This window comes from Podarcis bocagei (genome assembly GCF_964188305.1).
Source record: "Podarcis bocagei genome assembly, chromosome: 5".
NCBI classification, from domain to species: domain Eukaryota; kingdom Metazoa; phylum Chordata; class Lepidosauria; order Squamata; family Lacertidae; genus Podarcis; species Podarcis bocagei.
Window position 1 is genome coordinate 48,148,461 of NC_138129.1, and position 24,466 is coordinate 48,172,926.

The 24,466-nt window shown below is 43.4% G+C and overlaps 1 protein-coding gene and 1 long non-coding RNA gene across 3 annotated transcripts; one reads left to right on the forward strand and one right to left on the reverse strand.

Moving 5' to 3' along the window:
- On the forward strand, positions 1–22,497 carry IP6K3 (inositol hexakisphosphate kinase 3). Of its 2 annotated transcripts, XM_081195861.1 has the most exons (6): positions 1–160; positions 5,919–6,326; positions 17,373–17,583; positions 18,584–18,762; positions 19,826–20,001; positions 20,493–22,497. In XM_081195861.1, the coding sequence occupies exons 2-6, from the start codon at positions 6,128–6,130 to the stop codon at positions 20,958–20,960; spliced, it is 1,233 nt and encodes a 410-aa protein (XP_081051987.1). In that variant the 5' UTR covers positions 1–160; positions 5,919–6,127; the 3' UTR covers positions 20,961–22,497. The 2 variants fall into 2 exon arrangements, with proteins under 2 accessions (XP_081051987.1, XP_081051988.1); XM_081195862.1 differs by lacking the exons at positions 1–160; positions 5,919–6,326 and adding an exon at positions 15,975–16,084.
- Positions 6,684–11,892, reverse strand: LOC308587946. Its single transcript, XR_014008573.1, has 3 exons — positions 11,864–11,892; positions 11,338–11,533; positions 6,684–7,887 (listed from the first exon to the last, which is right to left on the reverse strand). It is a non-coding gene; the product is annotated as an uncharacterized lncRNA (long non-coding RNA).
- Positions 22,498–24,466: the final 1,969 nt, after the last annotated feature.

The following is a 24,466-nucleotide window of genomic DNA, read 5'->3' on the forward strand; positions in this document are numbered from 1 at the left end:
TCCCTCCCTTACAGCCCAACTCACATACTGAGGCTGGACTTCCAAGCAAGGCTGCATTAGAGCAAGCAAACCAAGCGGATCAACATCTCGGATGAATCTGGGGTAGTTGTGAACCACCATATCCTTTGCATATACTGGTGATTATCAAAGGAACAGCTGAGTGAGTAACTATCTTGTGCATTCACCAAAGTCTTATTTTAGCTCTAGAGAGGGAAGGTTCTGATTTTGCTCTGAAATTATAGACTGTTGTGGTTGATCTTTAAACTTGGGTATACAGCCTTCATTTGGATCAGAAAGGGTCAGACTTAGACAATGAGGATGGAATATGAATCAAGGGGGTTGAATAAGTGAAACCTACTAAGTTCAGTTCTACAAAACTTCACTGCATTGCTGTTCATGTTAGAGAGAATTTCGAGCGTTCTGAATATTCTTCTCTAGTTCCCACTGCGTAAGTGTTTCTACAACATCCCCATATTGCTCCTGAGTGGGGAAAAGGCTGCCAAATATTTGCTAACCTGCAAGTGTATTTCAATCTTAAGTGCACAGAATTTAGAATATTAGACCTTGTATTCTATAAATATATTATAACATGCACAAAAAGGGTATTATTCCCATTGAAAATTATAGAGGGGTCTCTAACTAGCAGGCCTTTGAGATCTAAGCCCAAGGCCATGAGATCTGCTTACACAGCTGAGTAGATTGTATGATAGCAGTCTTTGGCTGAAACACTAAACTCTTAGGTTGAGGGGTATGTTCCTCAAATCTTAACCTTAATGTTGCTGTGGAGGTGAAGAGGGAGTATTTGTTATGATGTGACCAGTTCATTCCATTAAAAAACTCTCTTGGTGATGGTACATTTTGACCAATCCGCTACTCTCTGGTTAAAAAAATCACAGCCTTTGAGATCAAATTTGTTTTGCGGTATAACAGGAGAGGTAGCTAGCCTAATAAATCTGTATTGACTGTCAATAAACCCATGATGTAACCTCCAGTTCATAGCAGAATATTTCAGACCTAGCTGATGCTGGAGGAGGAGGAGGGAAGAGCAGAAGCACACACCCACACACCGGACAAGTAACTTAATCTCCGCTACTTGTTCTCCACGGACCGCTACTTGAAGGAAAGTCACTTTTCACATACTAATTACACTGGGAATTAAAATAAAGCTGCTGTTGTAAGCATGTTTACTTGAAAGTTGGCCTCTTCAAAATCAATATGATTGACTACAGAGGAAAATGTGTTAACACCAGAGTGTTGAAGTGAAATATATTTTTCTCTTTCAGAAATCTGTCACTGGGGACAAACTTCTTGCCCTTCCTATGCCCCCATTAAAAAGTGATTTTCCCACCTTGGTGCTGCCACCAAATTCAGATCACAATTTGGTCTGATTGCAAACATTATTAAAGTAAGGTTACCAGACTCCCCGTTTCCCGGGGACAGTCCCCAGATTTACAAATCAGTCCCCTGACAAAATCCTATCATTCCTACTGAAGTTAAAAATTGTCCCCGGATTCATTGGGGAAAAAATCTGGTAACCTTATATTAAAGTCAATTAAGACTAAGGCACAGAAAAGCCTTGCAATTGGAGATCAGCTTCACAGTACCTTTTGAGTTCATTCCAGGCCATATGCTCAGCCCCCTAAAGGTTAGAGCAAGGGAGATTCCTATTCGTAGTTCTGTACCATATGCATATTTGCAAAATACCCTCCCTTTGCCTAAATTAGCAAAGGGTGGTCACAGAACTTAGTGCCAAACTGGCCTAGATCCATACTGAAATGAAAAAAAGCTGAAAGCCAGAAGCATTTTTATGAAGGTAGCTAGAAGTGTCTGCCAACTATGGTGCAGGAAGTGGGGGGAAGCTTTTATAGCCACACACCCCAAAATATTGGCACTTATTCAGATATATCTTATGGCAGGGGGGAGACCAAGGGACAGCTACAGAAAATTTACTAAAGGTACACAAACCACCTGCCAAAGCAACAGCAGTTCCTCCATTATCCCAAATGCCCAAGCAATCACAGGCAAAGAGATGCAGCATTTTAGCAGCATATCAATCCTGGCTAATGCCTCTCCCATCCTTGCTGTCTGCAATCCTCTAGCTTTGCAGAGCAACCATATAAATCCTTCAGTAAAGCAAACTGTATCTTTGCTTCTTGTACATGAGGGATGCTGGGACCAGACATAAACTTTATGAACATCATATTCTTTCAGGAAAGGAAATACAAGATTAAAAGGGCTCAGAGTCTGTGCACACAAGGATTTATGGCCTTGGTGCTGGAACTTGACTCCTCACAGAGAATGAAGCTTTTCATTTTCAGCACTCTGCTACCCAAGACAGTTATTCTTTCAGATGAAGGAAAAGGAGCAAAAGTAGATTTAGAAAAACACTGAGGACTAATGCTACACATCCTGTCTTTGTGCATGAAATGTCTGTATGGAAGTAAGCAAAGTGCTAGCTGAAGTCAACCAAATCTTTCCCCAATATCTGCAGGGGGCTTTCGATCAGATACTAGGGCAATCTTTCAACAAAGCAACAGAGAGACATGTCTGTCTCTCTGTCTGTCTGAAATGTCTCAGGCTGCAATGAGAGACTGAATTACACAATGGGGGAAGCAGATTTAAATCAGCTGGCTATTTTTAGGACTTCCAAAGGGGCTCCATTTACTCTGCACTCTCAGTTCTGCTGCAAATCTGGCCTTTGGGAATAGGCTAACTAACGTTTGCTTTCAAGTCTTAATATACATATATGACTGCAAAGTTGGATATGTAACTATTTGTGCCACCTGGCACCAATGGAGACCACTGCTTTAACACCCTGCTGTTCACCAAAAAATAACCCTGCATTTGCCACGCTACTCACTGGCAACCTACTTTGCCCATTACAGTCCTCCTTGCTTCGTTCTGAAATGGCTTCCTTTGCTTGCAGTTTTTTGGTTTGGAATAAGTGCCTTGCTACAATGTGTGGCTAGTGGCTTGCTTAGTTCATCAGCTAGGAGCAAATTTGCCTAATGGGCTGCAATGGTACAAGTGCGATGTGTTAAGAACATTACAAAACCCTGCTGAATCAGACCCAAGCCCATCTAGCCTAGCATCCTGCTCATCCAATGGGAAAGCCTGCAAACATGACCTGAGCCCTCTCCCCACTCTTGACTCCTATAACTAGTATTCAGAGGCAATAGAGGATGCAGGTCTTATGGGCTGGGAAAAGATGGTGCCATTCATTAAGGGCTGATCTGGACTTCCTTTTGTGCTGCATTTCTCTTTCCTTTGTTCTCTTAATGGTCCATCACCCAAGCAATCTCCTCAACATAGCCTGGCTTATGTTTTAACACTTGCTGGATCCAGGCGTTAGAAGGATCTTGCATACAGCCTAGTTCCTCCCACCCAAATTCATAACAGTACGATAGGCTAAGCTGGCTGATTATCTTACTGCCTCTTGGTGAAGCCGCCCATGGTGTCCCATCCAGCCACTGATGTAACAATTAATTTTGGAACTCAGTAAGAACAGAAGAAGAGCCCCTCTGGATCAGAGCAAAGGTCTCTCTAGTCTAGCATCCTCTTTCCCACAGTGGCCAGGCAGGTGCCCACAGGTAGTCCACAAAAGTCCTGCTGTGGAGCCCCAGCGACTGGCATTCAAAGGCCTGCTACTTCTGACAGCAGAGAATGATATATAGGCATCCAAACTAGCCATGGGTTGCTTTATCCTCAATGGATTTATGTAATCTTCATTTAAAACCATTGTCTAAATTGGTGGCCATCACCACATTCTATGGCGGTAAATTCCATATTTTAAGTGCATGGAAAAGTAGAAATGGATCTGAGGAGTCCCAGAGGCACTATTTTGTTGTATAAAGTGATTTTGTAAGTCTTGTGGAAGCCCAGCTCTCAGTGCTTTTAAGATAAGCATATTGACATATTGACATCTTTAGGGACTATGTGTGGATTATAAAAGTAGATATTTTAGCCACTTAAATTATTTCAAACTTTAACCATTTTGTGTGTGATTAATAGCTTTGGGCAATTGTTTGCATTTTGATTGAATATGCCAAATTTCTATTCTATCTGTGTCTGCAACCTCTGGGAGGATAGAAACCATGTCTACTTAATGGCCAAGTCTAAAAAGGATCAGGCGGTGATATTTTAAATCAGCATATCTAATTGAAAACAACTCTTCTTTATTTCAGTGGGGCTTTCTTTCAGTTTGTCAGGCTCAAATTCATTTATTTAGAAAATGTCTATACCGCATAACATTTTGCACAAGTGATTTGCAGACATTTTAAAGTACAAATACAAATAAAGATCAGGATGCAATAAATATATTATAATACATTTTAAAATGGCAGCATTGCACCCCAACCCACATCCTGTTTTCTTAGAAGCCCCAGTGTATTTTACTAGACTGCACTGTGTGGATCTGCCCCTGTGCCTGATATTTAAAGCAGATTGTACAGAACCAGTTGCGTACATTCTTGCCCTCTACTGGCTAAAGTTAGTATATATATTTTTCCATTACTGTTTGGGTGACACATTTGCTTCTTTCTTGACTTTAAAACAGAACACTTTATAACATCTGATGGATCTAAACATATAGACATGTGTAGGGTAGTTAATGTTTTCAAGAAGCAGGTAAATATTAAATCTGCAAAAAAATAAATAAAAATTGTTCCCAAAGTGGGAAGTGGGAGGATGTTTTATTTGATATCAGCGAAGCATTCCTATACACCATTTTTTGGTGCTGGTAGAACAATGCTCTTGCACCTTTGACAGTGGCTCAGCAGACAGCAAGGATAGCGGGTTAAGTGCCTCTTGTGGCACCAGCTCCACCTTCACCTGTTGCATAACTGTCTATCCTGGAGCTTGCATAGAATAAGTTGGTGAGCAATCTCATGGAAGAACAGCCAAGAACATCCTCTAGTCACTGCTGCTGGTCATGGGGTGGGCCTTCCTTGTGGTCAGGGGTGAATGCTGTATCTTGGGAGGGTGCCCTGAGGAGAGCAAGGGAAGACAGACAGTCCACCTCTCTCTGTGTGTGCCCTCCTCGGTTTTTCTATTAAAAAAACTCAGATCAGGACATACCACACCAGTCAATAAAATGACATTAGCAAACATTTTCCTTTCCCCCTTGCCTCACGAAGTCACATCAGGGCATATATAAATATATTGTCCTTGCAGGAGGAGGTTAAAAATAAAGAAAAGTACTGTCCTGTGACTTTACAAGGAAAAGGGAAACCTTTCCCTGTGTCGTAGTGTTAGGAGATGTGGAACATCCTGATCTGAGGTTTCTTTCGGGAAGATGTGGGTACAGGGAGGTGAAGTGATTCCATGAGGGAAAGGCAAAATCCACTTTTGTTGACACCAAGATGTTAATGGGTGAGGAATGTCCTATGTGGGTTTCCCAATGTGTCACTTTATTGGCAGGGGACGTCCTGATCCTGGGGTCCCAGAGACAAAGTAGAAAAGCTCATTAGCAGCTCCCCAGTAAGCAAATGGAGATTGTTCTCCCAACTAGGAGTCTCCATAAGGAGAGAGAAGGAGCTTATTAATAACTTTATGTTAGCTGGCAGTAGGAATTCCCTGATCTAGCTGCTTTCAGGGGAGCCACATTAACCTGATAGCTCTCCTAGGTCATGTTTCCTTACCTTTCTGCTCTGCCAACCTTATCCATGCAATCTAAATTGGGTCCACCTTGGATACATACCTCAGGCCTTGGAACGCAGCCCATAACTATCTCTCTAAAAGTGTGTTATGTGGAATATGCATTCATTTCCTGGCTATATAGCCTTCCCTTAGCCCAGAAATCAGCACATATAATGATTGTGAAGTGTCTGACCTTTATGGGAATTGCATTGGATGGTGGAGAATTGGGAGCGAGGAAGCAATTTGTTCCTGTTTTCTGACCTGCTTAATTTATGCTTTAGGTTACAGAAAAGTTCTCAGAGGATTACTCAGCGGCCAGAAGGCACAGGCGCTTTAGAACTGAGCTCACTTGCTGGCGTGAAGAGCCTCAAGACATCTTCTATTCCCAGCTAGAGAGAACGAAAGTCAGGTTGTTTCTCCATTCGTGGCTTAGCATCTAAGAGAGACGAGCAGAGACACACAGAGAGGTCTCCAGTGCCTCTCCTGCACCATGGTGGTGCAGAATAATCTGGACCTTGGGGATTCTAGAAAATGGATTGTGCTGGAGCCATTTATTCACCAGGTTGGAGGCCACATGAGCATGATGAAGTATGATGACTACACCGTCTGCAAACCCCTCGTCTCCCAGGAGCAGTGGTTCTACGAGACTCTCCCTGCAGCGATGAAACGATTCACACCTCAGTACAAAGGTAGGCTCAAAACCCCAGCATCTACTGGAAGTAGGTCCCTTTGAATGTTGAGTAAACATAACTAAAATCAGGCCGCAAGATTCAACGTTAATGCAAGAAAGAGGGTTTGCATTCAGTGACTGGTGTTTATTGCATGGTTCCCAGCAGTGGCGTAGCGTGGGTTGTCAGCACCCGGGGCAAGGCAAGTAATTTGTGCCCCCTAACCCGTGGATTTGTGCCCCCTAACCCGTGGATTTGCACCCCCTAACCCTAACCCCCATATGTTGCGCCCGGTGCGGCCGGGCCCCCCTGCACCCCCCACACTACGCCACTGGTTCCCAGAGGGGTGCCATCTGTGGTTCCTCATCATAAGTTACCAAAGCTGAAAGAAAAGAGTGTGGTGGGGGAACAGCAACAGTGGCAATGGACTTTGCCAATAATGCATTTTGGTGAGGAAGGCTTGTCATCCCCTTCTTCCCCATGCAGATCAGACCACTCATAATTTTTAATTTCCGTCTGATCAGGGTTACAGGATTGTCAGTGCTCAGTACTCCACTGTCAGTGCTGTGCCTGCGTCACTCTCACAGTCACAGCCTGTAGCTGAAGACATTGTGCAAGCAGAACTAGAAACTGCTCAGTCTACAATTACATGATTGCTTTCTGCAGTACAAAAACACCTGTGCCATGGAGAAATTATTTGCTGCTGAAAAGTAGCCAAAATATGTAGGCCAGTTGTTGTTTGCTGCTTGTGAAGGAAAATGAAATTTGATACACGAGTGAAAACATGGGGCTAGATCTAACATTCATCATGCTAAGGTTGTGTACACATTACTGTTTACTGTGACTCCAATGGGCTCCCGCTGCTGGTGTTTGAAGCCATGTATGTGTGACATTAGCCATCATCCAACCATATCCTGTAGTTTACTGAGAAGTACTGCTGATTGGTGCACTTTCTCTCAAACCAGCTTCCATCTGATTTGAAAACAAAAACCATGATTAAACGGTGAAGGTGAAAACAAGAAGCGGTGACTTCACCATTATAAAATGTTGCCAACGTTTTGTACAGCAGGGATGGGAACTTGTAGCCCTCTGACCAATAATCAAGGATAATGGGAGTTGTAGTCCAGCAGCATTTGGAGAGACACAGTTTTCCCATTGCTGTTTTATCAGGTCAGGCTACAACCCATATTACTTTCATGCTAGCTGTGCCTTTGTGTGAACAAACATCTGCAAGCCCCCAAAAAGGTTGTTGTCAGGACTGCAATCTCAGATGGTCAGGAAACTTCACAGGTACATCTGGGAACGAGACATGAAAAAACAGGAGGGAAAGAGGATGGAAGACAAGGGGGCTGGATCAAGCTCCTTTCAAAGATACAGAAACAGGAAGAGAAGGGGAAACCCATTTACAACTGAGAGGCAAGGCCTCTGGTGTCCTCCTTATTTAGAATTTCCCTGTTGACAGTGCAAATATCTCACTTGTTGCAATGTCTGTTTGTAAGTAATACTGCCTGGGATTCATGGTGTTTATTTCCATTTGAGGAGGCCATCTGTGCACATTTCATCTCCCATAATGAGACTGCATCTGAGAATGAGAAAAGCAGGCCTATAGCTGAGCATTAATAGACACACTTTTTGTTGATAAAATGTCTTCGAAACTGCAACGGCAACAGCTACTGTTACAAGCCACCCCAACCCTTCAGTATACATGCACTTTTAGTTTTAATTCTGACAATGAGTGCTACTTGTTGACAATGCTGGGTTGGTTTGTTCTTAAGGTTGCAATTTTAATTGTCCATCCCTTTCTTCTGAATACACTGATACCTCGGTTTAAAAACAGTCCAGTTTAAGAACGATTTGGTTTACAAACTCCGCAAAACCGGAAATAGTGTCTTGGTTTGAGAGCTTTACCTCGGCCTAAGAACGGAATCCGAACGGTGGAAGGGCACCGGCTGCGGGAGGCCTCATATGGGAAAGTGCACCTCGGTTTAAAAACAGACTTCCGGAACAGATTAAGTTCGTAAACTGAGGTACCACTGTAGCGTTCTTATGCAGTTACACTGTTATATTGCCATTTCTTTGTGATCTGGCACAGATCTTTCATCAAGCACACTGAGACAATTCCAGAAGCACTTCCATCCCCTTGCTCAGCAATAATTTGATCTTTTTCTTTAATGAGACCCCAAGGGTTCCCCTACAGAGCTAGGCTGCCACCTGGAATTGATTTAGAGAGAAACAGGTGCTTGTTTGACAGTCCCTCTTCTTGGCAGGAACCCCCCCAAATCAGTGAAGTCTTCTTGCATAAGGTTAATATACTGTATTCATGTTGCTGTACTCAAATAAGCTGATGCACTTCTGTGAGTAAGAAGAGCATGACCTGGGAAGGCCAAATGACGCCTCTTCTATTAACTCACTAGGTGGTCTTAGGCAGGTCAACCACCGTCAGCTTCAGCTACTCCTCCTCCCAGCCTGCAACATGGGGTTGTTGTCAGGATTACTGATAATAATGGACTGCATCCAACTAAGATCTGAGTAGGACTAGCATCGGATACAACCCTATGTATGTGATGTAAAGCTTTAAAATACTCCATTAAGTGTTATATACAGTGGTACCTCAGGTTACAGGTGCTTCAGGTTATAGACACTTCAGGTTACAGACTCCGCTAACCCAAGAATAGTACCTCGGGTTAAGAACTTTGCTTCAGGATGGGAACAGAAATCGCGCCATGGCAGCAGTGGGAGGCCCCATTAGCTAAAGTGTTACCTCAGGTTAAGAACAGTTTCAGGTTAAGAATGGACCTCCAGAACGAATTAAGTTCTTAACCCGAGGTACCACTGTACATGCTATTTATCATTAACTAAAGGTGAATGTGGGATCTCCCCTCCTCTCCATTAGCAACTTGCTGGAAGGCTGTGCTTGTTTAGATGTGAAATCCAAGGTCTTAGAAAGCAAAGTCATGGGGGCAGGGCAGGCAGATGGAATCATCATCAGTCTAAACAACATTAACACTCAGCATTGATCTTTGCCCATTTCCTGCTCTCCTAAGTCACATTGTAAGGTGAGCCAAGATACATAACACCAGGCATCTTGTCTGAATCTAACTGGCACTGGGGATCATGTGTCTAGAGCTGACGTCATCTCCTCTCTCCCAGAGAGGTAGTGCATGCTCCAGAAGGCAAATTCCACCATCTCTCAGCTCACCAAACAGCAATGCTTGCTCTAAAGTGCCAGGTGGGGGAAGTTCTGACTTCTTTTTTAAGCCTGGGAGAAGGAAAAGTTCTTCATCTGATGCTGAAAAGACTATTAAAAAGGCACCAGGCAAACCTCTCAGGGGAGGCGATTCCATAGCTAGGGGTTTGTGCCTGAAAAGACCCTCTCCCTCACTTCACTGGCTGGGGGTGCTCAGAACTGGGCCTCTGAAGAGGACCTCAAATATATACAGGCATGGGCATAGCCAATACTTAACTGAGGTTCTGCCCCCACTAAGATGAAGCCTGCCCCCTCCCAACATAAATACTGGCTACGCCCATGTATACAGGAAAAAGTGTATATGAGCATATCACACCCGTGCTTCCCTGTCCTCATTGGCTCCCAAACTGTTTCTGAGACCAATTAAAAATGGCAGTGTTGACCTTTGAAAGTATTACACAGTTTGGGACCAGGGTACCTGAAGAATTCTCCATCACCACTTGAAGCTACCCAAACCTTAAAATTCTCTTTGAAGGGCCTTCTCCAGATGCCCCTGCTGAGTGAGGTACAGTGGGTTTCTACTGGGGAAAGTGCTTTTTCAATGGTGGTACCCTAGGTGTGAAATGCCAGCCTTGGTATCTTTTCTGATTTTTAGCTGTGACCTGGTTTTCGGTGTTCATCCTTACATGGGCTTCATGGCTGATTTTATATTCTTTGTTTTCTGTGGATGAACATGTTTAGTGTGTTTGTTTTGCTTTAAAGGATTTTATAGGGTTGTTGTTGTAAATTGCTTTGGGACTTTTCCTGTGTGAAGCAATTCATAAACTGGATGAGTTGAACCGCACTGAATTTTTGGTGCCAAGCAAAGACCTTTTCCTGAGATTTTTAATCAGCTAGTTTCTGAGTCCCTATTACCGGTCCCACATGTTTTATTCAAATGAATGAAATTTTAGCTTGTTTTTAATTCTATTACAAGCTGCCCGAAGAACCAGGCTATTGGGAGGCCTATAAGTACTTAAGAAAGCATAGAGACGCTTATACATAGTTAAGAGATTAAAAAGAAACAAATTAGGAATCTAGAAGTATGCTTCTTAAAATCTAAAAACAAAATTTTGTTACTCTAATCTACACAGACCCACGATAAAATGTGTTTCGAATGAAACATCTGTGAAAGAAGAGAGAGCCTTAAAGATCTAAAAGCGCTTGTAATCAATACATTTTCAAAATAGGATCAGGGAAGTGAACTATCAATATATATTATGGGATAAGAGGCTCTTAAACTGATATTCTTCTATCAAACGCTTTGCTGCCTGCCTTAACCAAAAAGTTAATATTTCGCTCACTCCCATTATTTTTTCTAAAGCACGTTAAAAGCAGTTCAGCTCACACACTTCCTCCACTGTTGTTAATTAACTTCCCCCTAGTGACTGTAAGTAAAGCAACAGAAGACAACGCTGCCCCAGCCCAAACTCCTTATGCCTCCACCTCTCTCTCTGAGGCAAGATAAAAAGCATTTCCCTCATGCCCTGGGCTGGCAGATTTCCATAGCAGCATAACATATAGAGGTTTTAGAGAGAGCACCTGCATTTTAAGGCTTCTCTTTTAGCTCAGCCTCTTGCCAATATTTTGTCTTGGATATGCGAGGTGTTCCCTATTCATGACCCAGTAAAGGCAACTAATGCTCCCTCAATGGCCATTTGAGAAAGAGCCTTGGGATGTATCTCTTTACTTTTAAAACAATTTTACATCTCCACAATTCCAGTGACGAAGCCATGAACCTTGTCTGAGTATCAAGACCCCTCTGCAGATTTTTTTCTTGTATCAGTCTCTTTCTTTAGTTTGTACCTTATTGTTCCAGCCAGGGGATTCTTGTGCTGCTGTCTGCATGATGACATTCCCCATCTCTAGAGTTGGGGGAGGCAGGGAAGGTAGAGGAATTTTCATGGCGCAAGTCTGCTCCCAGGATGGGCTGCACCCTGCCTGCTGCTTCAAATGGCCACAGGATTGTTTACTCATGAGTAGGTCTGCCATCAGTTAGATGCTTCAGATATAAATATTTCAGTCAATGCCCAGTAGAGAATATAAAAAGGAAACAAAGCACATAAAACACAATAAAATTTGATAAGTATAATATTAAATGTGTAGTTTAAAACAATGTTGATATTTAAAAAAAAACAACAATGAGAAATATACAATAATTATTTTTAAATGGTATAAAAAGGTAAGGTACTAATAATTCTAAAATCAATACAAGATACTGTGCAGCAAATTTTTAAATTTTAATGGTATATTTTACTCCCAGGGAGAGGCACTTTTGGGATTTCCTGCCTCAGCTGCCAAAAACACTTGGCCAGCCTTCATTATTATTTACCTTAATGTGGAGGGAGGAGTGCCATTAGCTGTTCAGCCTAGACAGCGAAATATATTGGGCTGGCTCTGTTCTTTTCCATTAGGCAAAATGGTAGCCTAAATGTCAAAAGGAATACCTGTGCGCTCTCTGGCTTGGATTCACCAGTGTGGCTGGAACCTGGTTCTATTTTTATACACCCTGAAGGCTTCACAGAGGCCTAGGGACCATTGCGTAAGAATGCCATTTTGCAAAACTTTGCTTGACTATTGCTACAATCTAGGCTGCAACCATATGTACTTAGAAGTTCAGTGGGACTTACTTCAGAGTAAACATGCATAGAATTGCAGTGCCTGTTTACAGAGACGACAGCTCCTTTTATGCATTTCCAAGAGGAAAAAATGACCTTGAGACAAGTTTGCTCTTCTCTCTCTCTCCCCCCCCCCCCAAAGCTGCCTGCTGAGAACTACTGTGAAATTACAGATTTGTTTTTCAGGCCAGGTTCTGCCCAGATTCATATTGCACATGGCAGTAAATAAATGTGCCTATTAATTTAAAAATATACACACAAGAATGGAGCTAGGGAGCTACATAGCAAAACAGCTTCTGAGAATTGCTGAGATGCTTCTAGCATGCTGATACCTTCTATAAATACTCTCTGCCTGACTAATTTGCTATACACATACCCCAACTGAATCACCAGGGGTACCAAAATGAAGGCTAAACCAAGCCTTCAGGATGTAGAAATCTGGTAACAGCTTTTGCCCCTTCAGTGATATATTCTAAACTGTAGCAAAGCCCATTGCAGAAGCTCATGCACTGAAACCAAGTTACATGTGCTGGTGGTTTTTTTGATCATATGTTGCACATACCAGTGAAATGAGGTGCCATGAAACTCTTGACTAGTTTTGTTGCAACAGATTAATTCTCTAGCCCATTCTTCGACTGAGCTTTGCCATAAAAATACTGGTTGGCCATTCCAATTAGTATACACCAATTGCATCAGGTCAAGAGAAATAGGTTGTATTTGCAAAAAGTGTGGGTCCCAACCAATTGGTCCCAAACCTCCAAATGTAACTGTTGAGACATGGAAATAAACTATAGGGAAGTGGCTCCCTCACTGCTGCTTTAACCTATGAAAGGTCAACTCACTTTGGGTATGTCAGGGTTTTGCCACTAGCTTATTGATCATTGGGAACAAAGTTTAACAAGTATAGGTAGGGTACAGAACCTCAGAGATTTTCAAGAAGAATTGAGCTGGCATTCATTACAGATGCCTACAGAATAGGATGCTTTGCCTCATATTAGACTGCATGGTCCTTCAGATCCCTTCCAAAATTTCTGATTCTGTTCCAGTGCATGAGTTTTAGGCTATGTTTAAGACTTCTTGGTCTTGGACAAAATGTTATGTTATGCAGCCATTCAGTGTCTATTCCCTCCTCCTTGTTTGGCAGACACACACAACACTAATCGATTCATGAACAAAAATAGATCTGGTGTTTCCCCCCACCTCTTAGGGTATACAGCCAGAGTCAGGACCAAGAATTTCTGCATGTTGAGAGCATGTTAGTTCAGCATTCCCAACACCCCATAATCAAGAGGTGGAAATCATACTGATCTCAGATTGCCCAACACTGGCCAATTCTGCTGAAAACAAGAGACCTTTCAGTACTTCTGTCTCTGCTTTTGGTTTAACTCTGCAGCACAGAAGCTATCTGCTGTGGGAGCAGCCACTCAAGCACAGACATATATCTGTGCTGGTCTTCCATTTTGAGCAGCTGTGAAAAAGAGGAGGGCCCCAAGAGTCTTAATGCTGATCACCAAGAGACAACACCTGCTTAGGATATCTGAGTCAGGCTAGGGAAGCATCTTGAATGTGAAATACATGCAGAACTAGGTTAGTAGAGTAAGAAGATGCTGTGCTTTATGAGCATTTCCCCCCCTGTAAGACAGTGGACAGATAACAGCTTCTGTAGTTAATGGTGCAGGAGATTACCTACAAAAATACATTTAGGGTGCAATCCAAACCCTCAGTCTGCACTGCTGGAGGGGGGGGTATTGGATGGGGCAGAGGTCTCCATCCACTCAGCCCACAATAGCTCTGCCAGCATGTGCAAGGTGGAAGGTCTGCCGGTGGGCTTCCAGCTTCTGACAGCTTAGGGAAAGCCCCAAAATGGGGCATTGAGGGGCAGGTGAGCTACTGAGCAGGCTCAGGATGTGCTGCATCCTTAGCCAGACTCACTGTTGCCATTTGATGGCGTCAGGCGCCATCAAGGCTCTGTTCCTCCATCATATCTCACCACTGCTTGGCCGTGGTTTGGATTCCTCTGCCACTCATCAAATATTAACAAAATTGGGGGTGTTGGCTATCTCCAGGTTTTGGAATAGAGAAGAAAACCAGGTGCTCATGCTTCATCAAATCTCCTGCACTCGGTATCTGTGGAAGGGGCTAATATGTGGAGCAACATCTGTAAAATGCCTGCCAGCACACAGCCGCAGGGCAGAAGGGCGTCAGTTGGCAACCCTGCTCTGTCCCAAGTTCCCACCAGAAGATTTGGAAGCCTCTGGGCACTGCTGTGAGCAGCTCACATGGCCCAGAGGAGTCCTGACTAATCCTGAAAGGGCAGTCAGTATGCAAAAGACTCTTCGGCTGGCCCCGCAGTGCGGAAGTCAGAGCTGGGGATGAAAAGCGCAGTGTGGCTGTGCCTGAAGGAAGAGGGACAACTGCCGCTGGCCTTTCTTCCAAAGGTCAAAGCTGCCTCCTCTGCAAGCCATGCCCGAAAGCAATCTGTCATTTGAGATGTTCTGGGCTCCAAGTGTGATCACTCAGGCTTTATTGGGAGTGGAGTAAATATGTAAAAGGTTACCCATCTGGCACTTCAGCCATGTGAGTCCCATTAAAGTCAGCAGGAAGGAACTTCACTGAAATACAGGGTGCAAGTTTGGCGCAGTAGATTAGGGACTCTCTCTTTGGGGCTGCCTTGTCACAACCCGTGGCTTAATCCTATACCTTAGTCCTGATTTTCACAGTATGGGATGGCTCTTCAAGTGGTTGCCTCGCAGCCCCAATTTGGATGTAGGATATTGAAGGTTTATCCAGCCATACAGGCCACAATTCTTCTGGTATAGCACCACTTGCAAACCTGAGGTTCTGCCCTCCAGGGGGGAGAGGGGGAGAAAAGGCATTTGGGCTGGAATTTATCTGATCTCTACAACCAGCCCTTCTTAGATATGCCTCTTCTCTTTCTTCCCTCTTTCTCTGGCTTTATCACCTTTGTTTTTCCTTGAGGAAAGGGCATGCCATTTTGGCTTATGTTGTTTCTCAATGGCCTATATAAAACAAAAAGAAAATGTGGATGTAGGGGGTTTTTTGGGGGACGACGACCGCAAAGTACTCTGCCACTCTGCAGTTAGTGCAAGGCAGCTTTTTAATTGTGCAAGCATGCGTTTCAAAAACCACTTTGATACAGCATCTGTTTGTTTCTTTTTACAACAACAAAAACCTCAGCTGAAGCATCACAGGTGCAACAGACAACTAATTTGGAACTACTGCCCTCCCAAACTATTATTACTGTTGTTAATTATTATTATTGCATTTATATGCCATCTTTTATCCAAGGAGCTCCAGGTGGCATACATGGTTCTACCCCCTCCTCATTTAATCCTTGCAACAACCCTGTGAGGAAGCCTAGGTTTAAAGGCAGCAACTGGCCAGGGAACGTCATGGCCAAGTGAGGAATTGAACTCTGGTCTCCAGCACTCTAACCACTGCACCACAATGGGTCTCACGGGTTTAAGGATCAGGGATAAGAACAGGCTTTCTGCCCATGGACTATTCTGAGCTTTTAGCCTTTGGGACATGGCAAGTTAAAACCCAAATAAACAAATGAACAATAATGAGGGCTATTTTGGTACGATACCGTCACACTTGTTCCTGCTTGGAATATCCTGCTCTAAAATATTCCAACAACAAGATCCGCTGTCTTAAGTACGCCAGACCTTGCTTTCGTTTCCCATGGTGTTTTATTTTAGGGCAATACCTATTGCCACACATGTGAAATCTGAGCAATGTGGGTAAGGGCCTGTGGTATTCTAGAACATGCAAAGCAGCAGATCTCATATATAAAGGAAAGGCTAAAGGGTAGATAATAAGACCACTTACCACTGCTTTCATCCCAGTTACAGATGAGAGGGCAGCTGAGGTTGGGGGGGACAGGACAACACAATCAAGCTTTAAGAACGCTTGTAAGATTTCAGGAACTCGTTTTTTATCTGATTGCCTTATTTGAAGGTTCGGGTTCTGCACAGGAACAGTTACTAACAGTGAAGTAAAGTTGTGTATGGCAGGAGAGCCATGCCTTAAAATCAAACTGTTGCTGAATTCCTGTAAACCGGGAGTTGGGATCAATTTGAAGTGCAGGAAGAGACCACTGAACTCATACTTTATTCTCTTAAAACACTTCCCCTAGCCATTTCCCCCAGTGGAAATACTGAATGTAACTTCCACTGAGAGCGACAGAGATAAGAAAAGCGGCTTCAGGTTAAGGGAAGGTTCAGCACCCACTTCTCTCTCACACACACCCATGCTGCACTTTAGGTCATTTGCCCCACGCTCCAGTTTATAGGATAGATTTCATATGAAGTACAGTGTTGGAGTGGAGATGAAAGGAAAAGGCATTTCAGAGAGGTCAAGTACTGTTTTCTGATGCATGCCAGGGAACATGCTTGACTCCTGAAAGTCAAAGATCTAAATAGAACTAGCTTAGAACTGTCTGTAGCTTCCTATGCAACTACAAATGCTTTCGTAAGTTCTCTTCGCACAATATAGCCACACTCCCCACAGAGAGCAGGTTCATAGTCTGAGGGTGCTTCTGGGTCCATCTTTGTTGCTAGAGGCCCAGGTGACCTCCAAAGCTAAGTGTGCTTCACGCAATACTGCTGGGACAGCTCAGCTGGTAGAGCATGAGATTCCTAATCTCAGTGTCCTGAGTTTGAGTCCCACATTGGGCAAAAGATTCCTGCATTTTTCGACCCTTGTGGTCCCTTCCAACTCTACAATTCTGTGATTGTATGATAGCATCCCAAGAAGCCACAGTCATTTCATTTTTGCCCTAATCAAACGTAGGTAATGGCTTCTATGGCATACTAACCAAATTCACAAACAAAGGGTGGGATCCAACATTGCATTGTGATGAATGCTCCATCTGCACAAGCATTTCAGCTTGCCAGGTGGAACAACCCCCCCCACCCCACCTCAAGTGCTATTCTTAGGGGTTCCCCTGATTTCCCCAGAGCTAATTTGGGGGGGGGTCCATTGGGGGAGGCGAATCCCTGTTGTGCAAATGGGGTTTATTAGGTGAATTCCACCCTAAGTAATTTGGAGGAAACCAATATTTGCAGAGGTTCTCAGTGGACGTAACTGACTGTCTCGTTAAAAGTACTTGTGAACTTATTTGCTCCTCCCAGCACCAATATACTGTACTGGAGGAGAACTTACATCTCTCACATTTTCATTTTTGTCTTTCCTTTAAAGGTATTGTTTCTGTACACCTCAAGAAAGACAGCATGGGCAATTTGAGCCTCATAGCCTGCCCGCAAACGGATAACCGCAGTTCCCTGGACAATGCCTCCAAGGAGTCTTCAATGACAATTTGGCAGAAGCTCAACCAGGCAAACACCAGCAGTGGTGACCACACGTTTGTCAAATGGAATCATGGCCCACTCACAAACACCGCCAAAGACAGGTAAGGAGCCCACCTCCAGCAAAACATGCACCTGTGCAATGCCCCTGCTTCACAAAGCAGCAGTGAACACACCTGGGTTGCACTCAGGTTGTCCTCATCCTTGAGGGTAGCTCAAGAAATGGGAATTCCACATGGAAATAGAAACTGCACATAACATTAGTCTATCCCAAGGAATGCAAAAGCACTGAGAGCAATTGGAAACGCATTCAGCTTTCATACCAAGGGACGTAACTCTTTTCAGTGGCAAAGTCCTTGTTTAAAGCATCACATGTTGAACAGAAGTTAGTGCACTTGGCTTCAGTAAGGGGCCATATCTCCTTCCCTCATAAACTAAACCAGGAATGAAGAATGTCTGAGGGCTGCATTCCTGTCTGGGCAGCCTTCCAAAGGGCCACATGGCAGTAGTGGTTGGGGCCAGAGGGGAAATTGGACACGGCAATGGATGTAAATGTTACCTTTGTTGGGTAGTTTCTGCACATACCTTTCTATTCTCTATGCAGACATGCGAGAGGCACCATCAGAGTTCAATGACACATCCCAGCCAGGCTTAGAACTATGCACTAAGTTTTACTGGTGTCACTGGCGCTTACGCATGTTTAACTTACACAATTTCAACTTTGCATGATTGCAAACAAACCGGTCGAAATCACACAAATCAAATGCATGGAACACAGAGAGCTTCAGAGCTCTTTCTGTGCAGGGTTTTCCCAGTGCATATAAAAATCCACTTGAGAGCCTCTCGGGCAAGGTGGAGAGCTTAAAAGCCTTGCTGGGAGGGTGGGAGGTAAGACCAGCATGCCATCTCCATAAGGTAAGATTGCCCATGTGGCAGTTCCAAAGGGTTGCTTGGACTATACATGTTTTTGTATATACATGCCATCTCCAGAACATAACCCCTGTGAGTTACCTGCAAACATGTTTAGGGTCAGATGATAGGCTATTACTTCTAGATAGCAGGCTAATCATATCCCCCCTCCTTTTTCTTTTGCATTGTGCGTAGCTGCCAGGGGAAAGCGGTATTACAGACAGACCTTCAGTACCACAGAGACATGTCTTCAATTATGGAGGATGCCAATGGGAACCAGCCAGAAAAGAACAGCTATAATCCCTGGGGACTGTACTGCCATAAACAGCATCTAAACCGCATGTCTTCGAAGTATAATGAGAACAAACTTCATCGTATCTTTTTCCTAGCTGTTTTTCTACATTTTATTTTATTTTTATAATCCCAAGGTTGCAATGCAGAACTCCCAGTATCCCTTTCACTTTTAATAATAGATGAGCATTTCAACATACATATATATATCGTGGATAACTTGTTCTAATTTTAGGCTCTAGTAGTACTGGATAAAATAGAAATACATAAGGAACAATCCCGTACAGTTTAGTCATAATAAGTAATGGCATTTGTTTCAGTGGGACTAGGGCTGGAACACTTACTTGGGAGTAGGTGCATGGAACTCAATGGGAAATACTTACAAGCAGGCAGGTATCACAGTATTAGTCACAACTAATATATGCTGGATTTTGCCCACATTCCCAAGCTCTGTATGAACCTTGCCTCAAAAATACTGAAACAATAAATCGAAAAAATGCAAATAAATGTTTATTTATATTATCTCTAGTCCACCTTATAACAGAAGTTCTCTGTCACAATGTACCATGTTCACAATATCGGAGGGAGGAGAATTGCATCTCATAGATTTTTAGCTTCACTGTTTTATTTCGTGTATAGGAAGCTGAGTTTCAAAATATGAAAAGCTGAGTTTTGCACTCCTCTAATATCACTTTGACAATTTTTTAAAGCTATGCATTCAAATGTAAAAGTTTCAAAGGGAAGTTTTAAGCAGTCTGGATTTGCTCTGATTTTCCTTTCAGCTCTACTTTATGTCACTCAGTGAAAAAAAGGGGGGAGGAGAGTCTACATGCACAAAAATCTGTCTGAAGTCATGTAAGGCCCAGCTCCTGATACACATCTCAAAGCCCAATCATGTAATAAGAACTTCCTAGCAACCTTTATGCATTGGTTGGTGTCCTTTATACCTGGAAAGCCTCCACCAGCCTTTAGCAGTGACTGAAAATGATGGACAGCTCAGAGGCAGTAGAACACCCCCAGGATAAATGAGTTGAGATGGAAACAAAAAGCTGGTCAGGAGAGCTAGCGCAGGTGGACTGCAAAGTTTTGCTACAGTTGTAAACCTAAGTAAAAAAAAAATTTGATTTCCTTAACTCATGTGTCCAGAATTTTTGTTGCTTGAAAATGTGGTATCCAAATATAAATGCCCTTGCATTCTGGACTTGAAGATGGGAACCAGACAGCATGGTGATGATGCATCAGAGGAGAAGAAAGCACGCCAAATAAAGAAGTGTGAGCAGAGCACATCAGCATCCCTTGGAGCCCGCATTTGTGGGATGCAGGTAAGAACAGCTCATTCTAGTGTTTCAGAATAAGAAAAGAAGCACACAGGTGTGTCATCAGAGAGTACATTCTTCAACAAAGAAATAGGGCTTGGAATGAAACTATAATATATACCAACTGAGAATGTAGCGTTAGGAAAAATAACATTATTGATTTTACAGCTCAGCTTTAGCCTGACTATTTCCTTTGTAAAAAAAAATATGGAGATAATAAACCTGAAATATTTGTTGATTTGTGAAGGTTGTCTAGCATAGAAAGGTGAAAGATACCTCCTAAATATTATAGCTTGGGGGGAAAAACACTTCCTACTTCTTTATGCAAAAACAGAGTACAGTCCTCATGTTGTTGAAAATCAGTAACAATATCCCCTCAGAGTAGCTGTTGTTGCTAAAACAATTAAGATTCCTGTAACACCCTAAAAATAAGAACAACCTATTGAAAATAACTTCTCAAACGGCTAATGTGTTGTCCTTTGTTCCTTTTTCCCAAGGTCTACCAGGCAGACACTGTTCAATATCTCTGCAAAGATAAGTACTATGGGCGGAAACTCTCACCAGACGGCTTCAGGCAAGCCCTCTTGCAGTTCCTTCATAATGGGAATCGCCTCCGAACGGATCTTGTGGAACCCATTGTGTCTCAGTTGAAGGCTCTGTTGTCGATCATCAAAAAACAGAACTCTTACCGGTTCTACTCCAGCTCGCTTCTCATAAACTATGAGGGACTGGAGAAAGCAACGCCTTCAGACAATCACCCTCAGGGACACTGTCAGCATAGCAGCTGCTCTCTTCCACATGGAAACAGCCACCCCAAAGTGGATGTCCGTATGATTGACTTTGCTCATACAACCAACAAAGGCTCTAGGTTTAATCACACCGTCTATGAGGGACCAGATCATGGCTACATTTTTGGTCTAGAAAACCTAATAAAAACTTTTCAGAGTATCTCTGTGGGAGAATGACAACGACTGAACTACCGAGAGACCTTGTGGTTGTAAAAGGCACACCCCATACTTCAGAGCAATGGCTCTCCCAGCAACTACGTCACAGCCAGAGTTTTCAGGAGGTGAACTGATGGCATATTAGGAAAAACTCTGAAGATACTAAATGCTATTGTGGATTACACAGAATTCATCATACCTGCGATCTATAAGAAGGTTATTGCCCTTCCTTGTTTTATCGTTGTCCATTCATATCATTTCTCAGCTAGAAGGAAATGTTACTTGAAAATCATTTTAGGACTTGTTCATAAAGCACCGTTTAGACTTGCAAGGCCAACAGAGGCCAAACACATGCCATGCTCCTGAAAAGGGTGGTGTAGATAGTTTAGCAAGTCCTTAAAAACCTCCAGCTTTACATTTTAATTCGCTGTTTGATGGGCCAAGGACTTTCAATAAAGCAATCAGATGACAACCATGCTCCACAAGCTCAGGCACCACCAAACTCTGGCACTTTAAAAATGGACTGTAGATCAATTCCTTGATTCTTTATATTCCATACCAGAGTGTGTGGGGGAAAGTATTCTCCAAGGAATCTATGTGTCAGCCGTAAAGCAATAAAAAGCAGGCGCAGAAGCAGGCAGGGGCGAGATAGCCCCTCCTGGAATAAGGCAGTGCTTTCAAAGGTTCTCTGATGGAAGAGCTAGAAGGGCTGTTATGGAGAGGGTGCAAAATCTGTGGAATAACAGTCATAAATGAATTCATGTCATGGCTTTTTATATTGGAGAGACGTCACCTGAGCAATTAGACAGGCCTTGAAGACATGCGTGCACAGATATCAGGGTTAGGGCCCAGAGGCGGAGCTAGCTGCTCCGGCACCCAGAGCGGCACACATGCTGTGCACCTGGGGGCGGGGCCATGGGGGCGGGGCGAGTGTCTCAGGGGGAGAGACGCCCATGAGGGCAGAGTGAGCTGCCCATAGCAGGCTGCTTTCAGGGGGAGAAGGGAGTTGCGCTGCTTTGCCAGGAGCCTTCCTCCCTTCTCTCTTCCTTTTGCCAGCTCAGGGGAGGCTCCCCCCCCCCCCAGAAAGCAGCCTGGGAGCAGGGGGCAAGGGCGCACCGCCCAAACGCGACTCCCAAACCTCCCCCAAGTTGTCAAAACGAAGGGAGAAGGCCACTAGGAAGGCGGCGCACCTCCGCCCCTTCCCCCGACGGCTCGGGGTAGGCTTGGGAGTCACGGGTGGCCGCCACGTCGAATGTCACCCCCCTCAGTGATGACACCCGGGGCGGTCTGCCCCCAGCCCCCTTCCTCTGCCCCTGTTAGGGCCCAAGTGTCATCTAGATGTTTTGTGTTGCATTTCTGTGCATGTGTGCGCGCGCCGACAAAACTTGACAAAATGTTTACAGACTTTGTTAATCTTTGTGAATATGGAACCACCAATTAACTGATTCCTTCCTGTGTCCTATGTCACATGGGAAAACTGTTAGAATATGTTTAAATAGAGAGAAGCCCAAAATGGGAATGTCAAACTGTAAATAAATTGCATAGGCCGTGTAACAAACTGGTTAAGTCTGTGTTTCCTTTCTGCTGTTTCTTAAAGATCTGTTGGCATTTGCATAATTGCTGTAAAAATCATCGTTTCCCCTCGTTTAAATTTCAGGCCTCCAGGGAAATCCTTTTGCTGCCTATGTGTTGCCTGTGGCTTGCGAATAGCCGCAGATTGTGACAGGAAGATTAAATCATTAGGCCCAGTACATGCTCCGCTTAGACTGCTACCCAGCTGCAGGAAATTGCTAAAAGAAGTAGTTCACAATACCAAATATTGCTAACATGCAACTGACAGCGAGCATCCGGAGCAGAAGCATTTGAGCTGTCAAAGTCTCCAGGCACAAATAGCTGTTGTCTTCATTTGCACTGCTCATAGAATTCAAATCCTTGTTACACGTAAAAAGAAAAGAAAAAAGAATCACTCTTCCCTACCCCTTCAAAAAGTAATTAATACAAATTGAAGTTTCCAGAGGGATAGCCATTTTTGTTGCTGCAAAAATAACCAAGCGTATTGTGGAGACTTAAAAGCCACCGGTGCCAACTAGCAAAGTAGTACTCAGAACAGTCATATGGAATCTGCATACATATTTTAAAAAAACATTGTGAAAATGCTTTTTAAAAAAAGTTTTTAAAAATAAATAGAATTTTGCATAGCTCAGTGTCGCCATCTAGTGTCACACTTGTATATTGCACTTTACAACACATTTAAAATGTTTTATTTGCAGAGTAAACCCACTGAAATCCATGGACTTAAGTTAGCCAAGTTATATCTATTGATCTTAATGGGTCTACTGTGACCACCAGATACCATCCTAACACATTTTATTATGGCATGGAGTTTCATGGACTTGAGCCGACATCATCAGATGCAAATGTAGTTCATTTTCTGCCAGGAGTCAGACAACAACTGTGCATTTTACATATTGTGGGCTATCCAACTAGCCCTTCTGTGTTAACCATATGATTGCATCTTGGAAAGAAGAGCCTTAAGATTATGTGTGGCTGTGCAGATTAAGACTGCAATTCTGTCAACATTTACTTCGCAGTGAATCCCAATGAATTCTTACTTTGAAGTAAGCATGAATAATATGGTACAGCATAGCTGCCGTCCTGAACTTGCTCCTGAAAGACTAAGTCCCACTGCATTAAATGAGACTCACTTCTGAATTAACCCCTAAAAGCTACTATGCATCTCATAGAGGGAAGTAAGAAAAAGATCGCATAAAACTAGCCATGTAAAGCACGTGGCTTCCCCCAAAGAAGACTCGGAATTTGAGTTTGTTACGGGTACTGGGAATTACTGCTCTGTGAAGGATAAACTACAATTCCCAGAATTCTTTGGGAGAAATCATGTGTGAATCAAACTCAAACTCTCTTTTGCTGCTTTGCATAAGACGACGCCCCTACCAATCCCTCTCCACTCCCAACACGGGCGCACCAGCAAATACCGAAGAATGAGCGCCATCCCTAAAGTCTTCCCAATCCAACGAATCTTCATAGAGATAGAAAAATATAACGATGTAACATGTTGCCAGATTTCTGGTTTCTGTGGACTCCGCCCCCGCACCCCTTGCGCAAACCCACAGAAACCGATAGAGAAATTCTGGATTCTACTGCAGCTGTCATTGGGCGGCCAAAGAAATTTCAAAAGATAGCAGCAAAGATAGGAGTCGTGCTCTTTGTAATTCGGGACTTGTTTCTTATTGTGACAAACGAATGCAGTTAGTTTCTGAACATTTATTAATGCAAAATGTCTGCGGGCAAGCTTCTATATGCAACTGAAGGAATTTAGGGAGATCGACTTTGGCTGCAATTTGGGGGTGTTTGGCGTGAATCTTTCTCTCTTCTTTTCCTCCCCCCAAAAAAATCCAAGCAAGTCTCAGACTGAACCCCAAAGTGCAACCCTGCAGAGCTGTCATAAAGCGCTGGTCTCAAACAAACATTATCCAACTTCGGGAAATGATGGTCGGTATTTGGAATTT

Bases quoted from the DNA above. Each gene is read 5' to 3' on its own strand.
- IP6K3 (XM_081195861.1), top strand. From the start codon at position 6,128: ATGGTGGTGCAGAATAATCTGGACCTTGGGGATTCTAGAAAATGGATT. The intron at 6,327-17,372 runs GTAGGCTCAAAA...TTTCCTTTAAAG, and splicing joins ATTCACACCTCAGTACAAAG to GTATTGTTTCTGTACACCTC. The intron at 20,002-20,492 runs GTAAGAACAGCT...CTTTTTCCCAAG, and splicing joins CCCGCATTTGTGGGATGCAG to GTCTACCAGGCAGACACTGT.